This window comes from Lissotriton vulgaris, chromosome 1_2 (genome assembly GCF_964263255.1).
Source record: "Lissotriton vulgaris chromosome 1_2, aLisVul1.2, whole genome shotgun sequence".
Classification (NCBI taxonomy): domain Eukaryota; kingdom Metazoa; phylum Chordata; class Amphibia; order Caudata; family Salamandridae; genus Lissotriton; species Lissotriton vulgaris.
In genome coordinates, this window is record NC_141686.1 from 337,873,850 (window position 1) to 337,889,535 (window position 15,686).

A 15,686-nucleotide genomic window follows, 5' to 3' on the forward strand; every position below is an offset into this window, starting at 1 on the left:
TACAGATTAAAATTTAGACCTAGCTCCATAACAGAAAGCAGAAAAATAAGTTGGCCGCACCCATGCAGACTGCGTGGTGCTGTTCGTGTGCGATTTAGAATACAAGCACACTTCCGGACTGCGTAGTGACATTCACACGTGATTTTGGAGTGTGTGGAATCATTCCGTGTTCCCAAAGCAACATGATCGGGCATGCCGGCATACTCCATCTGAAAGCGGAACTCCGCATAGCACAATTGAGTTTTTTTGCGACTCTGCGGAATTCCACGTGATACACATTATACAAAGTACAAGTATGTACCAAATTCAAATTACCTAAATCTGGATACAAGGTATAACCTGCTAGCTCTGGCCACATGGCCCCTCCATTTCTAAATGGGTCCATTCCAACAGTCCCAGGCACATGGGGAAGGGCGCTATTAAGCCAAGTCTGGTGCTCCCAGATGGTAACAGGCAATTCAAAAAGTGCATATGGGCGATATGCAGCGTGTGTCTGGGGTGCTCTGTATTCATGAAAAATATTAATATTAGTGTCCACAGCCAGAAGTGTCACTCAGGAATAAAAAAACTTCAAAGAGGGGACTCAATGCTATGTCAAACATTGAGTTACGCTGGGTGACAGTTAACATCAATAGCAATGGATTGCGCCATAGCTAATTTATAAAGGAATCAGACATAATTACAAACAGGGTATAAACATTTTATAAACCTTTTAATATTCAAGCTTGAAAAACCAACAGAACTAGGAGCTCCCTAATAACAGTTGAGGACAAATCCCCAACACCATGGACAACTCTGATCAAAGGTGCAAAGGGATTGTGGACAAGGACTACTCAGGGTTCCCGCAAGTAAGAACCTGACTAAAACAGTAGTGGCGCCATGTGTAGGGATTCTGCTCAGGAACAGAACTGTGCTTGGAATCATAGAACATCAGTATGTAGGGACTGAGTCACCATATCACCTCAGTACCTATGAGCCCAAGTCTGACAAGCTATAGTGCCTCACTTGCCCTCCTAACCTTAGGAGAGAAATAAGTGAATCACACACCAGAACACAGCACTCTTGACCTCTCAGGTATCACAGTAACAGGACACACCCTTTTTTTCTCTCACTCATACTCATCCATTATAATATAAACAAGAGACATGAAGGAAGTTTAGAATATTTATTTAAACTATTATGTCTTAAAATGCAGTATTCATGCCAGAATTAGAAAATAAATGCATACCAAAAGTACAGTTAGCATGGCCAGTAAACCATATATCATAAAAAGCCTTGTAATGTTATAAGACAGAATATCCTAAACTCCCCTCCGTCTACTGAAGCTAGATGATTGTATATCAACGATCTCTGGAATTAGTGGTGGACCCCGTACCTTAGCATACACATATGGACGTTCTACATCTCAGCTAATGTAGCAATCTTGTTTCAGAACCCTCGCTCAGTGTTTCTACTTAAATTTCTGGACTCAGTTATGTGACAAGACGCAAGCTCAAAAATAGCAGCTGCATTCTTATGTTATGTCTAGGTGGCAGTGCCTGACCACAGAGAATAACAAGGGGCATTGCTGTTTGACCTTGTCTGTGTCATTCAGACTAAAGAACAGAAGACGAAAACATATGCAGGTTCCTTGTGAAAGTACAATGTTGCACTAAAGCAAGTGTATACACATAGTAATGTGTGCAAAAGAAAATGTGGCCCACAACAGGCACAATTAGGCTAACATAGGGAAAACTATAATGGGCCATGCAGGAAAAACATGACAGTGCATCCTGTGGACTTTTAAGGATTTGGCTAGGTACATTGTGGGGAATATCTGACAGGATATCGACTGACAGAAAATCGACCTACAAAACTCAAACATATCGAAGTCAAAAATATTGAAGTCATATCTACATAACGGTAAGTACAAAAATATTGAGAACAAAAATATTGTTTTTTAAATGTTTGAAAATGTATGTAAAATTAAGTAAATAATACATATAATTAAAAGAAATATAGTTAAAAATATTAAAACATATTTAAAAAAATACCTAATACATTTAATGTTAAAATAAATTAAATTAAACATATACATATAAATTATTATATATACTTACTCCACATAGTGCAACAGTAGGGAAAGCGGACCCCACCAACCTCAAAAACTACAGACCCATCTCCCTGCTCCCGTTACCAGCGAAAGTCATCGAGAAAGCCATCAACAGCCAACTCGCCACATTCATTGAAGAACACAACATCCTCGACTCCTCCCAATCCGGCTTCAGAAAAAAACACAGTACGGATACCGCCCTCCTCGCCGCAACAGACGACATCCGCACCTTACTGGACAAAGGAGAAACAGTAGCCCTCATCCTCCTTGACCTATCAGCGGCGTTCGACACAGTCTCCCACCGCACCCTAATACGCAGACTCTACGATGCAGGAATCCAGGACAAGGCCCTCGACTGGATCTGCTCCTTCCTCTCCGGCAGGACGCAGGGGGTCAGACTCCCCCCTTTCCTCTCGGACCCCACACCGATCACCCCAGGGCTCCTCCCTCAGCCCGACGCTCTTCAACGTCTACATGGCTCCACTTGCCGCCATCGTCAGAACCTACGGACTCAACATTGTGTCATATGCAGACGACACCCAGCTCATCCTCTCCCTATCCAACAAGCCCAACACCGCCAGACGCAACTTTCGAGAAGGCATGGAAGCCGTCGCCAAGTGGATGAAAAACAGCTGCCTTTAACTAAACACCAACAAAACAGAAGTACTCATCATGGGCCCAAACCCAGACGCCTGGAGCGACACCTGGTGGCCCACCGCCCTCGGAAACCCGCCAACCCCCACAGACCACGCACGCAACCTGGGAATCATCCTGGACTCCGAGCTCAAAATGGACCGCCAGATCAACTCTGTCTCATCTTCCTGCTTCCACACCCTCCGCCTCCTTCGTAAGAACTTCAAATGGATCCCCCTCGAACACCGAAAGGCAGTCACTCATGCCCTGGTCACCAGCAGACTCGACTACGGCAACGCACTCTACGCCGGAATAAACAAAAACCTCATCCGCAAGCTACAGAACATCCACAACGCCGCCGCAAGACTGGTCCTCAACCTGCCAAAACACTGCCACATCTCCCAGCACCTGCGCACACTCCACTGGCTCCCCGTCGAGGCGAGACTCACCTTTAAGATGCTCACCCACGCACACAAGGCCCTCCACGGCACCGGACCAGCATACCTGAACAGCCGACTCAAATTCCACGCACCCCAAAGTACCCTACGATCAGCCCAGCTTTCCTACGCCGTGGACCCCCGCACCAGAAAGACCAGATCGGGAGGCCGCTCCTTCTCCTTCCTCGCGGCCAAAGCATGGAATGCCCTTCCGCTCCACCTCAGACAGACAACATCGCTCCCCATCTTCGTGAGAAACCTCAAAACCTGGCTCTTCGACAGACCCCCTCCTTGATGGAATGGAACCTGCACCCCCCCCACCCCTAGCGCCTTGAGACCCTTACGGGTGAGTAGTCGCGCTTTAACAAACTCCTGATTGATTGATTGATGGAGCGTTGGATAGCATAGGGGTAAAATTACTATTCCCACACCAGAGAGTACAACTAGAGGGAAAACGCTGGATAGCGTAGGAGTAAAAATCACTATTCACACTCCAGAGAGTGTAACAGTAAGGAAAGCATTTAATAGCGTAGGGGAAAAATTACTATTCCCACTTCAAAGAGTGCAACAGTAGGGAAAGCGCGGGATAGCATAGGGGTAAAAATTATTATTCCCACTCCAGAGAGTGCAAAAGTAGGGAAAGCGTTGGATAGCGTAGGGGTAAAAATTACTATTCCCACTCTAGAGAGGGCAACAGTAGGGAAAGGGCTGGACAGCGTAGGTGAAAAAATAACATACTTCTAAATCAAATAAATAATATTTAATACAAATTAACAGCCAATTAATAATTAACTAATAAACAAAATAATTATTAATACCCGATTGTTTTTTAATAGTTACTTATTACAAATAAATTACTTCCCACCCAATTCCCCTATAAACCCAACACCCCTCGATATTTAAAAATCGATATTTTGTCTGTTCACCCATTGTGGGAATTGTAGTCCCAATATCACTAGACCCCTGGATTGGTGTTGTGGACACTTTGAACCCTCAACAAGTCGATCTGGAAGTTTGGTGAAGTTTGGGAACTTTTTGGTAAAATGCTCCATAAGGTAACCGACTCAATGTCGAGTCAAATAAGCGACATTCAAACATGACCCGGCCTGTAATTCAGGCTTGTCCTACTAAAAGCTCCAGATCTCCAGACTTCCAAGATTTCACTGCTGCCTCACAGAAAATCAGGCTGATGACTTTGATGTATATCCGGCCTGAAGAGGAGCCTCACTTGACATCAAAAGAACATTTTTCAAAAAACGGCTAAGTGCGAAGGTACAATTTTGACTGAGGCCTCCCGCTTAGCGTATCTGACCAGAGCTCCATCACAGTTGGCCTCAGACCTTGACTTTATCCTGGTCATGCGAAAGTGTTTATTCTTTAATAATTAATATACCGGTTCCCTATATTGGATTTTTGTTGTTTTGTTGTCTATTTGTTAATAAAAATATAATCCATTTTTATAAATTGGTGTTGGATGTGCTAGATGATGTTATTGCCACGAACAATCTTTAGTGTTCACAACACTAATTACACATGGTCCTACTGATTTCTTGGAATTAGGAGCACAGCCGTGAATGGAAGGAACCTCCACGAAGACTGAAGAAACAGAAGAGGTTGACGACGATACCATAATTTGGAAAATCCTAAGGCCCCTAGATGTTGTAAGATTAAATGTGGAATTGAAAAAAAATATTAAGAGAAACCTGGATACGAGATATTTGGTTGGATATCATGAAGAAGAACATTACGTCCTAAGCAAAGAAGTCACTCAACGTGCCATGAAGGTACATGAAAGACTGGCAGAACTAGCTAATGCAGCAGTCATTTATCTAAGATCAAACGTTACTGAAAAGCATTAGCATGTATGTAAACAAAGAGATACTCACTAGTATGAAGAGTTCTGAGTTTATAGCACATATAAGAGAATTGGTAGTCAGTGTACAAAAATGGTGCAATTTAGATAAAATAAGGCACAGAAGAGGAAGAGGAAGGAAGATTCTAAGGGTACAAGAAAAGTGACCTCCCAAAATGATACTGATGCTAGTGCTTTCTCTTTGAAGGAAGTAGGTGCATGGTGGAGGATATGTGAATTTATTCCGGAATTGACGATCTTGCAACATTTACAATTCTGTTCCCAAAATTGAGGGGAAATTCCAGATTATGGTACACTCAGTTTAAGCGGTTCGTAAACATTTTGAAGGTGTTGTGGGAAGATTTGAATAACTTTTTCACTATTGTGGTTCCTAGTGACTTATGGGCTGAATGTAAAGCATTGATGCAGAAACCAAATAGAGAATGCCAGAGGGTACCTCAGATAAATGCTCCATCTCCTTTGGTCGTGCAGAAGTATGAACAAGTGATATATTTCTTGTAGAGTAAAGTCCCACAGAAAGAGATTGTCTGGTTGAAGATTACATGAACCACATAAGAAGGTAAGGAATAAATGCATGATTTTTTATAAGGTTCCTATGCCAATGTGCAGGCACCATAGCGGTGTTGAAAATCCTTCAAGGGGCATTATGAGCAATTTTGTGTTACAATGTGTTCTTGCATCAAGAGATTAGTTCGAACATCCAGAAAATTATATTTGATGGCAGGGTAAACCTTTAGATAAGATACTTCGATATGCAAAATATTGTAGTGATGAGCTGCAGAGGAAACAGAAAAGGCTCAAGTAGAAATTTATGTTGATCAAACAAAACTTGCACAAAAGGGATTCTAGAATGGTCAATACAAGGAAAATGGTGGTGGAAAGCAAGAAGTTGGATTTGTAGGCGGAAACAAATGGGGCATAATGGGAGAGAAATTCCACAATGTAGAGGTTGTGGTATACCCATTGACTCAAGTGCCACAATATTTGTGGTGATGTTGAAGCACTGTCATCTATGTCACTATTGAAACAAATTGGGACATGGAAAAGGGAGTGCATGCTAAATCCAAATAGAATTTCTGGTGATGGTCAAATGTAAAGTGTTAATCCAATGCAGAAGCACAACCTACAGATGCAGTGACTCCTGAACACTAACATGACACAAGCCCCAATGATGTAAGTTGCTCAAACCCTGAAGGCCTTGGAGAATATGGGAAATTCACGGTTCAATGAAAACCAGGTACAATGGGCTAATCCAAACCCTTTTGACACTCCTGCCAGTTTCCAGCAGTTCTTTGTCTTCAATGTGTCCTGAACCTGTGGATCTGATCGATCATAAAGACGGGCCTGAGAGAGGAGGAAGATTGCATACTTGGTGCAGTCTTTGTGGTAGATCAAAGTGGTCCATTCGTGGAAGGTGAGGCGAATGGCCACAACGTCTCCTTTTGGATTGATGCCTTCACTGCCTGATCCACAACTATAACAGCAAAAGTCTCAAACTTATGACACTCAGTAACACAAATCCAAGTTGTAGGTTTTGCAAAGAAGGAGAAATTGAACTCTGTGTCTGAAACGGTTCCCATAAAGATAGGTTCCTTCAAGGAAGGTCACCAATTTGTAATGTGTGATTGAAGTCCAATTAATCTGTTAGGCCAAGATTTGTTTTGCAAGTTAAATTGCGTAATTTACTGTAACACCAGTGGGTGGCGAGTTGCAAACCCATGATGAATATGTTAATTTTAAAAACAGCAAAGCAGGGGTACAGATGTTGGGCTACTTCATACGATGACTGTGGCATATTACCCCGATTTGAAAGATTCCATGAAATCCAAAGTCTGGGATGTCTCTGGCAGGGATATTTGACTAAAAAAAGGTATAGAGTCTGTTTGAATCACAGTCAAATGAGGTATCCCAGGATACCCCAGTATAACATCTCACCAGAGAAAGTAACTAGAATTGCCCTGGTGACTGAGTGTATGATACAGCAAGGGATTCTGGAAAAAATCTTGGGAAGTCCATGTAATTCCACTATCATGTGTTTGCAAAAGATAAAAACGGCAGTCCCACATTGTGCAGGTCTTTAGAGAGATTAATAACTATGTTGTCCTGGTTGTGGTTGTGGTTCATGGTGGTAAATTTGTGTGGAGCATTCTTTTCCATACCAATGCGTGGAGAGAGACAGATTCTCTCTGTGTTTTGGTTCCAAAATTGAATTTAGCATGGTGCCAAGTTCCGCAAGGGTGTAGAGAGAGCCCCTTAGCCTTCAAACAGATCTTGAAAAAGAATCTGGAGACTTAGAAGCTACTGTGTAACTCAGTTCTTGATCAATACACAACATTTATACGTAGTCATGCTAAGGGGCCAAGAAAATGCTATGTGTGAGCTACATAAGATCCGGGTAACAACATAGTTTAACATTACATAACAAACCATAACATGTCAGTGTGCTTAGACATTATGACATTCTGTTTTGTTTTCTAATATCAGCTTTCTTCTAAGTAAGGCCCGTGGACAGCTTCGGTCATAGGGCGATGGTCACAGCCCCTCTCATTCAAGGCTCTGGGACCCCTTGAACAGAGTAGGGCACACAGCCTGACAGTACATTGGATCACTGTCCCCCTGTTTCTTCCAGTATCACTCATTCCAGCTAGCTGGACTGGGAAGAGTGAGCCACTCTTCCCAAGGGGCCTGCTGTCTCATCAAAGGGGCCCTAGGGATCAGTCAGTGGATCTCTCACTGCACTGTCTAATAATTGTGTCTCAAGAGTCCATTACAAGACAAGCCAGCATTATTGTTCTGACAGCTCTCTCCATCACCTCTTGTGCGTCACTGCGAAACACCCAGAGGACCGCGTCTCTTGCCGGGGACAGGATCTCCAACCCATAAAGCTGGCATGTACGTGTGTGCATGTGTGCATGTAGGGGTACTTGCACAGCACAAACCTTGCCCCGGAGAAAGCGGAGGTTGTGCAGTTATGCAGCCGGCGTGTGTACATCTCTCGACAAACTGACCTGAGCAGTGTCGCCACTGAGGACACCCCAAGGGGTGGCCATGTAAAGAAAGAGTCAGCAGGTAGGTGATTCTCCTAGACAGCATGAAAATGGCACCTCATTTCACCCTGAGCACACCACATGTATCACTGAGGAGAGCACACCATTCACACTGAGGACACCACAGGTGTCACTGAGGAGAGCACACCATTCACACTGAGGACAACACTCAAGGTCACTGAGAAGAGCACACCATTCACACTGAAGGCAACACTCAAGGTGTCACAGAGGACAACACAGCATTCAAATAGCTGCCAAGTTTTCAATGCACTTATGTGTGACATGTCCACGTTTTCACTGTGCCCATGTGTGACATTTCAAGCTTTGTGCGTGACACTTTAAGTCACACTTCATTCTGAGCAGAAGATGCAGCTATGCCAAGTAAGGATGATCATGTCAGCATTACACCCTTTAGTGCAGTGGGGTGGTCTAGAAATAACCTACATTGAACTGCAGCACTCCTGAAAGTGCTAATGACTTGCACTCAATGTTTAGCTTGTTTGCTGAAAAGGGTGACACCCTGTCTGTCACACAGGACAGCCTGGAGTGAAGGATGCAAAGGGAGAGAAGGCTCACCATCCGCCATCTTCACAGAATCACCAGTGATCTAACCTGGTTGCCATTAAGAAAATCATCAAATGTTTCTAAGTGAGAATCTGATGTTGGTGGTGGACAGTTGAGAAATAAGCAGTGTATTTTTCTGTGAAACATGCTACTCAGCAGAACATTTCACCCATGTAAATCATCTAGCCAGAGACTGTGTGCTGGGAGACCTCTGCTGTGGCGTGCACAAGAGACAGTCAGACTCTGGAGAGCCACACCCCGAGACCCCTTTGTCTCCCAAGCATAGGGACCACGATTCATGCTTTAGCTAGTAAACTTCAGGCATCAGATAACATGTGAAATAGACACTGCGTGTATGCAGGAAGAGGAAGTTTAAAAAACGAAAACCCCTCCCTGGTCTGCCAGGGGCGGCTCTCGTATGTGCCATGAAGCTTTGTTCCAGATATGCGTCTATGAATCCGTCTCCGCTACAGGATTCTGCGGTAGAGACTTCGGTCTCTGCTAAATGATCCTACAACAGAGAGGTCTGTGTACCGCATGCAATATTTTGTGGTTTGCTGGAGGGGTCTTTGCAGTGTCATCTGACAGTAGATCCCTCCAGCCCAGAGACGTCTCAGCCGAGTGCTTTGTTTGCAGAAGCTCTACCTTTGAATGGAGCCACCAAGACTTGACACCCTGCAGGTCGCTATCCTCCGTGATGCAGGGTGCGCTACGAAATTCGTTTTATTAATTAAATTGTTTACTTACCTTCAGTTATCCATACTCCAGTTTTTAGCACCCCCCACCCTGCCCCTCCTCCGCCCTGCCTCTCCGCCCCACCGAAACTCCCTCCACGGGCTGTGGCTGGAACCCCAAACACTTTCTGTTGTGTTTGGAGCAGACGTGCTTTTTGCAACTGAAAAGTGTAATTGACAAATTGTGTACTCAAACAAAATAAATTGTCATATTCTAAAAAATGGTTTCCAGCGTCTTTGACCCCGCGAGGGGACGGCACATCTGTCTTTCAGGTGACATTTTTGTCTGCAGGTTTATATATCGTGAACATTACCCTCCGCACAGAAGATCGAGCAGTAGAAGGGATCGCAGGACTGGGTAGCCACACCTATCTGATAATGGAAGACATGGCTATGAAAAAACAAGCAGTGGCAAAGCCAATATGTCTAAGCAATGCCTGAGCTATTGGCCTTGTCAATATGAATAGTATATAGCCATGGGTGTCCCATTGTCCCTCCTTAAAAGTTGATATATTTTTAAATGATGGTGGGATTTCGATAAGTGTTTACTGTCTTCGTAAATCTGAGACACCCCACCGCATTTCGTCTCTCCATGAGACAGTATGTGGTTAAGGAGTGCCCTGCTGTCAATGGTAAACCACAACAGTTGGAAGCGCTGAGGGAGAGGCACGTGTGCATGCTGGGGCAGGAGAAAGGAGCATCAAATAAATACCCAGGACACGATCCGCATTCACAGTTCAAGCGAGGAGAAACCGAGCACAAGCAATGCCGCCAGCACTGCAGGGGTCCGAGAGGAGCTCTTCGGATAACATGGACTTACATGAGAAACACATCAGATTTGACACACCACATTCCTCAATTATGTAACTGAGCTCGGGACCCCTTACTGCTTTCATCAGCGACAGATCACAGAGACGTGTGCGAAGGGAGGACGCAGAGAGAGAGCTCTGTCCCGACCCGAGCTCCTTACATAGATTTATCGATTCTGCGCTGTCGTGGGAGAAATCCTTACTAACTGACGCATTTTTAAATCAGAAAGGTCTGTACTAACTGACAGAGTTATTACCGCTATAAACTACATAGATACATCACTGTGTCCTGTGCACCTTGGGGTGAATACAAGACGGAGGACCGCGGATAACATGTGCGGATGCACAGTGTGATCTTGAGCAATGAATCTGAAGAAATCTGCCAGACCTCTGCGAGCAACGGGTGGTCCCAGCCCAGCTGTCCTCAAACATGCAGGAGATATATATATATATATATTCTGTTTTACAAACGAGTTCAAATTAAATTGTTCAGTTGTGCTCAATGGCATTTCTCCTTTTCAAGAACAGGGGTCCTAATTTACAAGGAAGTGCCTCAGCGCGGCACCGCAAGCCCTTTGGCTGCGCCACACTGCTGCACTTTCAAAGCACAGGGATGCGACATATTTACGATAATATGTTGCATCCTTGTGTTTGCCCCTGCGCTAGCGCACAATTGGCTGCCATGCACCAACGCAGGAACCCTTGCACCATAGTGCAAGGGCGCCTGCGTCACGGAAATGATTGTTTATGTGCAGGAAGGATTCCCTTCCTGCACAGAAACAACCTTTAAATAGCGTTTTTTTGAACTTGCATAACCTAATTTTTCTCATTTTTTTAATGATTGTTTATGTGCAGGAAGGGACACCTGAGGTGATTTCCTTGTTCTATATGTAATGCAGAAAGCAGCAAGCATTGAAAGAGGAAAATACGAGGCAAAAGTAATACATTTCTCCTTGTTGCACCTCCCTGCGCCTCCCTGGGGAGGTGTAGCATTCAGACGCATTTCCAGGTTTACGATTTCTGATTAATCTGGAAATGTGTCACATTTCATGGAATTTGAGTGGGAACACCCACAGCAACCCCCGTGAAATTCTCCTTTCTCACAAAGTGCTGCGTGCAAAGAGGCGATATTTACAAGCGAAATACGTCACAATCTGTCCACACGTGACTCTTCTATTTTTCGCCGCCAAATATTGGGGCATTTAAAGAAAAATGTGGAAATAAATACTACGACTCTATCACGTCCAAATACATAAGATTATTCACTATAAATCGGAAAGCCATGCCATCGGGACACAAACTGAAGCTAACGATTGGACTTGAATATCAATAGAGAGAAATTGATGAATCTCATCGAAAGCATCTACAAATCATATAATTACCAGATAATTGTAGGTGCAATCAGATCACTAAAGGAAAATTCCCCACCATATCAAGATGAAGATGTAATATGAATGTATTTGAACTACTATTTTAGATTCAACAATACTGTTTTTAAACTATCTATCCGTCCTGAAGAAGGTGGTGTAAACTGATTCTATCCCACCGAAACTCCACAATGACAACTTTTGTTCTGAGTATTGTTTTTTTATATTGTGTATTTGTATTAAATTAGCACTATATATATTTTACTGACACACGTTCATGAATTGTGTCTATGTATTATGAATGACCTGGTACACAAAGAAATGTGATGTGCCCTGCGTTACTCAAACTGCAGTCACACACAGGTGAGCGAGACTTAGATATCAAAGCTCGCTCCTTCCATTCATGAAGTAACGTTTTAATAACATTTGTAATTGTAATTGTAATATGGCAAGTAATAATGAACTGTTCCCTTGTAGGCAGACGGGTGTGTAGGGGCAAACTGTGGGGCATATTTACAAGGAAGTGGCATATTTACAAGGAAGTGGCTGAGCGCCATGTTAGCCTCCTTGGCTTAACGCCACGCTCCGCCACTTCTGAAACACAGGGCTGCACTGTATTCACAAGAATACGGTGCAGTCTTCCGTTTCCTCTGCACTGGCACTAATTTAGCAGCCTAGCGCCAACGCAGCCCCCCGTGCACAATAGTGCAATGGTATCTGCGTTGCAGGGGCAGATTGTTTATGTGCAGGAAGGTGTACCTCCACGCAAATAAACAATCTTTAAACGGAGTTTTGTATCTTAGATTTGATTAGATTAAAAGTTATAAAGCTCATGGTTACTCCAACGAAATGTCCCCATGCTTAGACATCAATGTCTAAGAGAAAAACAGGGCCCAATCAAGACAGCGGAAGTTAGCACCAATCCCCCAAATGAGACCGAAAGAAGCATGTTTTGAGTTTTCTGCGAAACAGCACTTCTGAGGGCTGCATCCTCAGCTCTAACGGCAGCTGATTCCAGGCTTAGCTGCTAAAAACCTGCAGGATCTGCTTCTTAAGCGTGTAAGATGTGTCTAATGGATTTTTGGCACTGTCATCTTAGTCGTGCCTGCAGACCTAAGATTCCGGATAGGTTGTAAGGACTGAGTAAGGGCCGCAGATAGCTCAGTCCTTTCTCATTCCGAATCGTATGGCAGAAACACAGAGCTTTAAAAATGACTCTGTGCTGCACCGGTAACCAATGCAGCTCCCTCAGGGCTGCTACCACCGGGGTTCACCTTGGGATGTTCAGTAGCATTCGGGCAGCAGCATTCTCGACTTTCTGCAGCATTCCCATATTGCTTTTAGTGACCCCTACATAAAGAATATGGCAATAATCTAATCGAGATGTGATCAAAGCCTGAATATGGTCTTTTGGGCATCTAGAGGTAGGAGATCTAAGACTTTCCTTTGCATCCTTAAGAGGCCAAAGCACATACCAGCCAGAGCTGATATCTGTTCTCTAAAGGATAGGGTATTATCAAACCAAACTTCCAAATTTTTGATCTTGGGTTTGGGAATCGGGGTCGGCCCGTATTCTTCCGGCCACCATCTATGAGACCAGATGGAAGGCTGTTTACCAACAACCATGCTGTCAGTCTTGCCTGCAGTTAATTGGAAAACTAAGGAGTTAGGCCAATAAAAGGGGTGGGGTAGGCTAGACCCTAATATGTAGTAACGAAACACAAAGTGCCCGCCCCCACCTTTTTCTTTAAACACTTATTCAAACCAATAGGGCAAACAAAAATTCTTTTATGTTTGGCCTGGTATTTTTATTTACACCGATCCACTTCAATATTTTACAATTATTTTTTATATATGAATTATAGTAAAAAAGGAACTAATACATTCAGTATGTTTCACTTGGACCTTACACAACTATTTACAAAACAACAATCTATACATTTCAAATATACAATTATCTGCACGTAATTCACATTACACACACAAAACATGAAATGAACCAATTATTATTCAATAGAACAAATCTATATTCAAGAAGAAAGAAAAAGGGAGACAAAGTCAAAAAGAAAGAGCAGGACGTTAATTAGAAGACGACTTGACAACTGGCCACAGCCAGTTGAAGCGCTTGGTGTTTTAAATTGCTCCTTCAGATGTGCCGACGTGTTTCAAGTCCAAGGAAACCAGTTCCTGGACTTTTATCAGGGCTTTGTCAATTGTCTGTGTGAAAATGCAGAAAAACAATAACGTTATTATTATTTAACTGCATTCCTTTTTTTTCCTATTCAAGTTGCACCACAAATTATTTCCACCATAAGTACCTGTAAATCTTCTAGAATCCTGGCCTCTTTCGATATCTTCAGGCTCAGGAAAATTTCTGTAAACTGTTGTGCTAGTTGTAGAGATAAAGGGCAATTCTAACTACAAAAATAATAAGGGCTACATTGTAACTTTGTTGGCTGAATCAAATGTGAGACTCATTGGGGATAAAAGACGATTATGTCGTACCTCTCAAGAAGAGGATCGAATTGCGATTGCAGCTGTGTGTCCACTCATAATCAGATTGTCGAAGTGGAATCTGGCAAATAAATAAATTGCCTCATTAGAAACTTTCTTGTCCCTTATATTTACGGCTTGAGATAATATCCAAAAGTATATCAAAGGATATCTCAAACGCACTTACCTTATTCTAGGGAATGCGCGAGGAACAGTGTCATTTCTTTTTTCAGTTCGCGAGCTCCCTCTCGCCGCGCTCAAAGCGCAAAATGTCAAGCGTTGTCTGTATCCCCTCCTCGCTTTTATTTCAAATTGTGCGTGTCCTCAATCGTTGCACCTGCAGATGCAACAATCTTTTGTAAATGCACGTACACTCACAGATGAACAGCGCCACTGCCGCTCATGCCGCTCATACATTCAGCCGTCTCAAATGGATAGGTGACTAGTACCTGTTATCAGCAACTTCCCCGGGACGAAATGGCTCGATTCTGGAGTTGCCGGGGGCCATCTTAAAACGCCTATATACCAATATCTGCAATTGCTTCAGGAATTCTGGGACACGTAGTTTCTAATGATGAAAAGGCTGTTTTCATTACTTGTGGAGCGTGTGCCTATGCCGAACATAGTTCACTGTGGTACCGTGGTTTAAACTGTAAAGAGGGTTATGTGTAATCCACCCGATGGACCAAAGACAATAGCGGTCCAATATTAATCTCAAGGAGCGGATGATTTGTAATAAACTTGTGGTTAATATTCATTATCAAAAGACTGAAATTTAGGACTGCCACGAATCTCCATTTTAGCAGCGATCGTATCGCACAAGAGTTTATTATAAAAGACTGTCAAAAATAGTTGCCAACATCTACTTAACAAAGTTCAGTGGGTGTTCTGACATGCGTCTACGGTATGGATTTCAGATTGTTTGAACCTACATCTATTAGACTGCTCACAGTCGTGCTATTTCTGACAGGTTGTTTAATCCTGTAACTGTGCTATTGAATTTAAGAATGAGGTATGCCTCCTTCTGTAACAAAACTCTGTCAACATCTATTGGACAATTTATCTGACTCATGGAAAACAGAATGGACCATTTAAAATCATTTTCACTATGCCCTTTTTCCACAAAATGCTCAACCATGGGAGCAGACATGACTTTCTTTCTTATGTGTGACCTGTGCTGGCTGATTCTCAAATTAACCTGCTGGTTGGTTTTCCCAATATAGATCTTCTTACCCATGAGTCAGACACATGCCACATGCCTTCTGTTTGTCGGGCACTAAAAGCTAAACAGAACACAAGAGTACTCAACCACGTCGGGAGCAGTGGATGGGCACTGATTAAGTTATGTCAATCAGTGCTTGGCCCCTGCTCCAGAGAGGACAGAAAATGATGTCAGGCGTGCCTTGGTGAATTTCAAAGCTGGTATTAGTGCCATGCAAGCCAGCAAAGGGCAAGCAACAGGCACGCTCCAGGCTCTTTCATATATGCAATAGTGTCTTGCAAGCGAGGTGCAGGCGCTAACGCATGCTCCCTCGGACTCGACCCTAAAAATTACAAAAAATGAAGAAAAATGTGCTGCATTATGCCGCATACTTTGCCTTTGCTTGCTGCATAATTTACTCAACCCTGCGGCATAA

General features: G+C 43.3%; 1 protein-coding gene across 1 annotated transcript in view; it reads left to right on the forward strand.

Annotated features, from left to right (window-relative positions):
* The first annotated feature begins 785 nt into the window (after positions 1-785).
* LOC147736702 (olfactory receptor 1G1-like) overlaps positions 786-15,686 on the forward strand; it is an 80,295-nt gene continuing 65,394 nt past the window's right edge. Inside the window, exon 1 of the mRNA XM_086952676.1 lies at positions 786-848. Coding sequence (XP_086808802.1) covers positions 786-848 — 63 coding nt within the window. The remainder of the gene's footprint in view (positions 849-15,686) is intronic.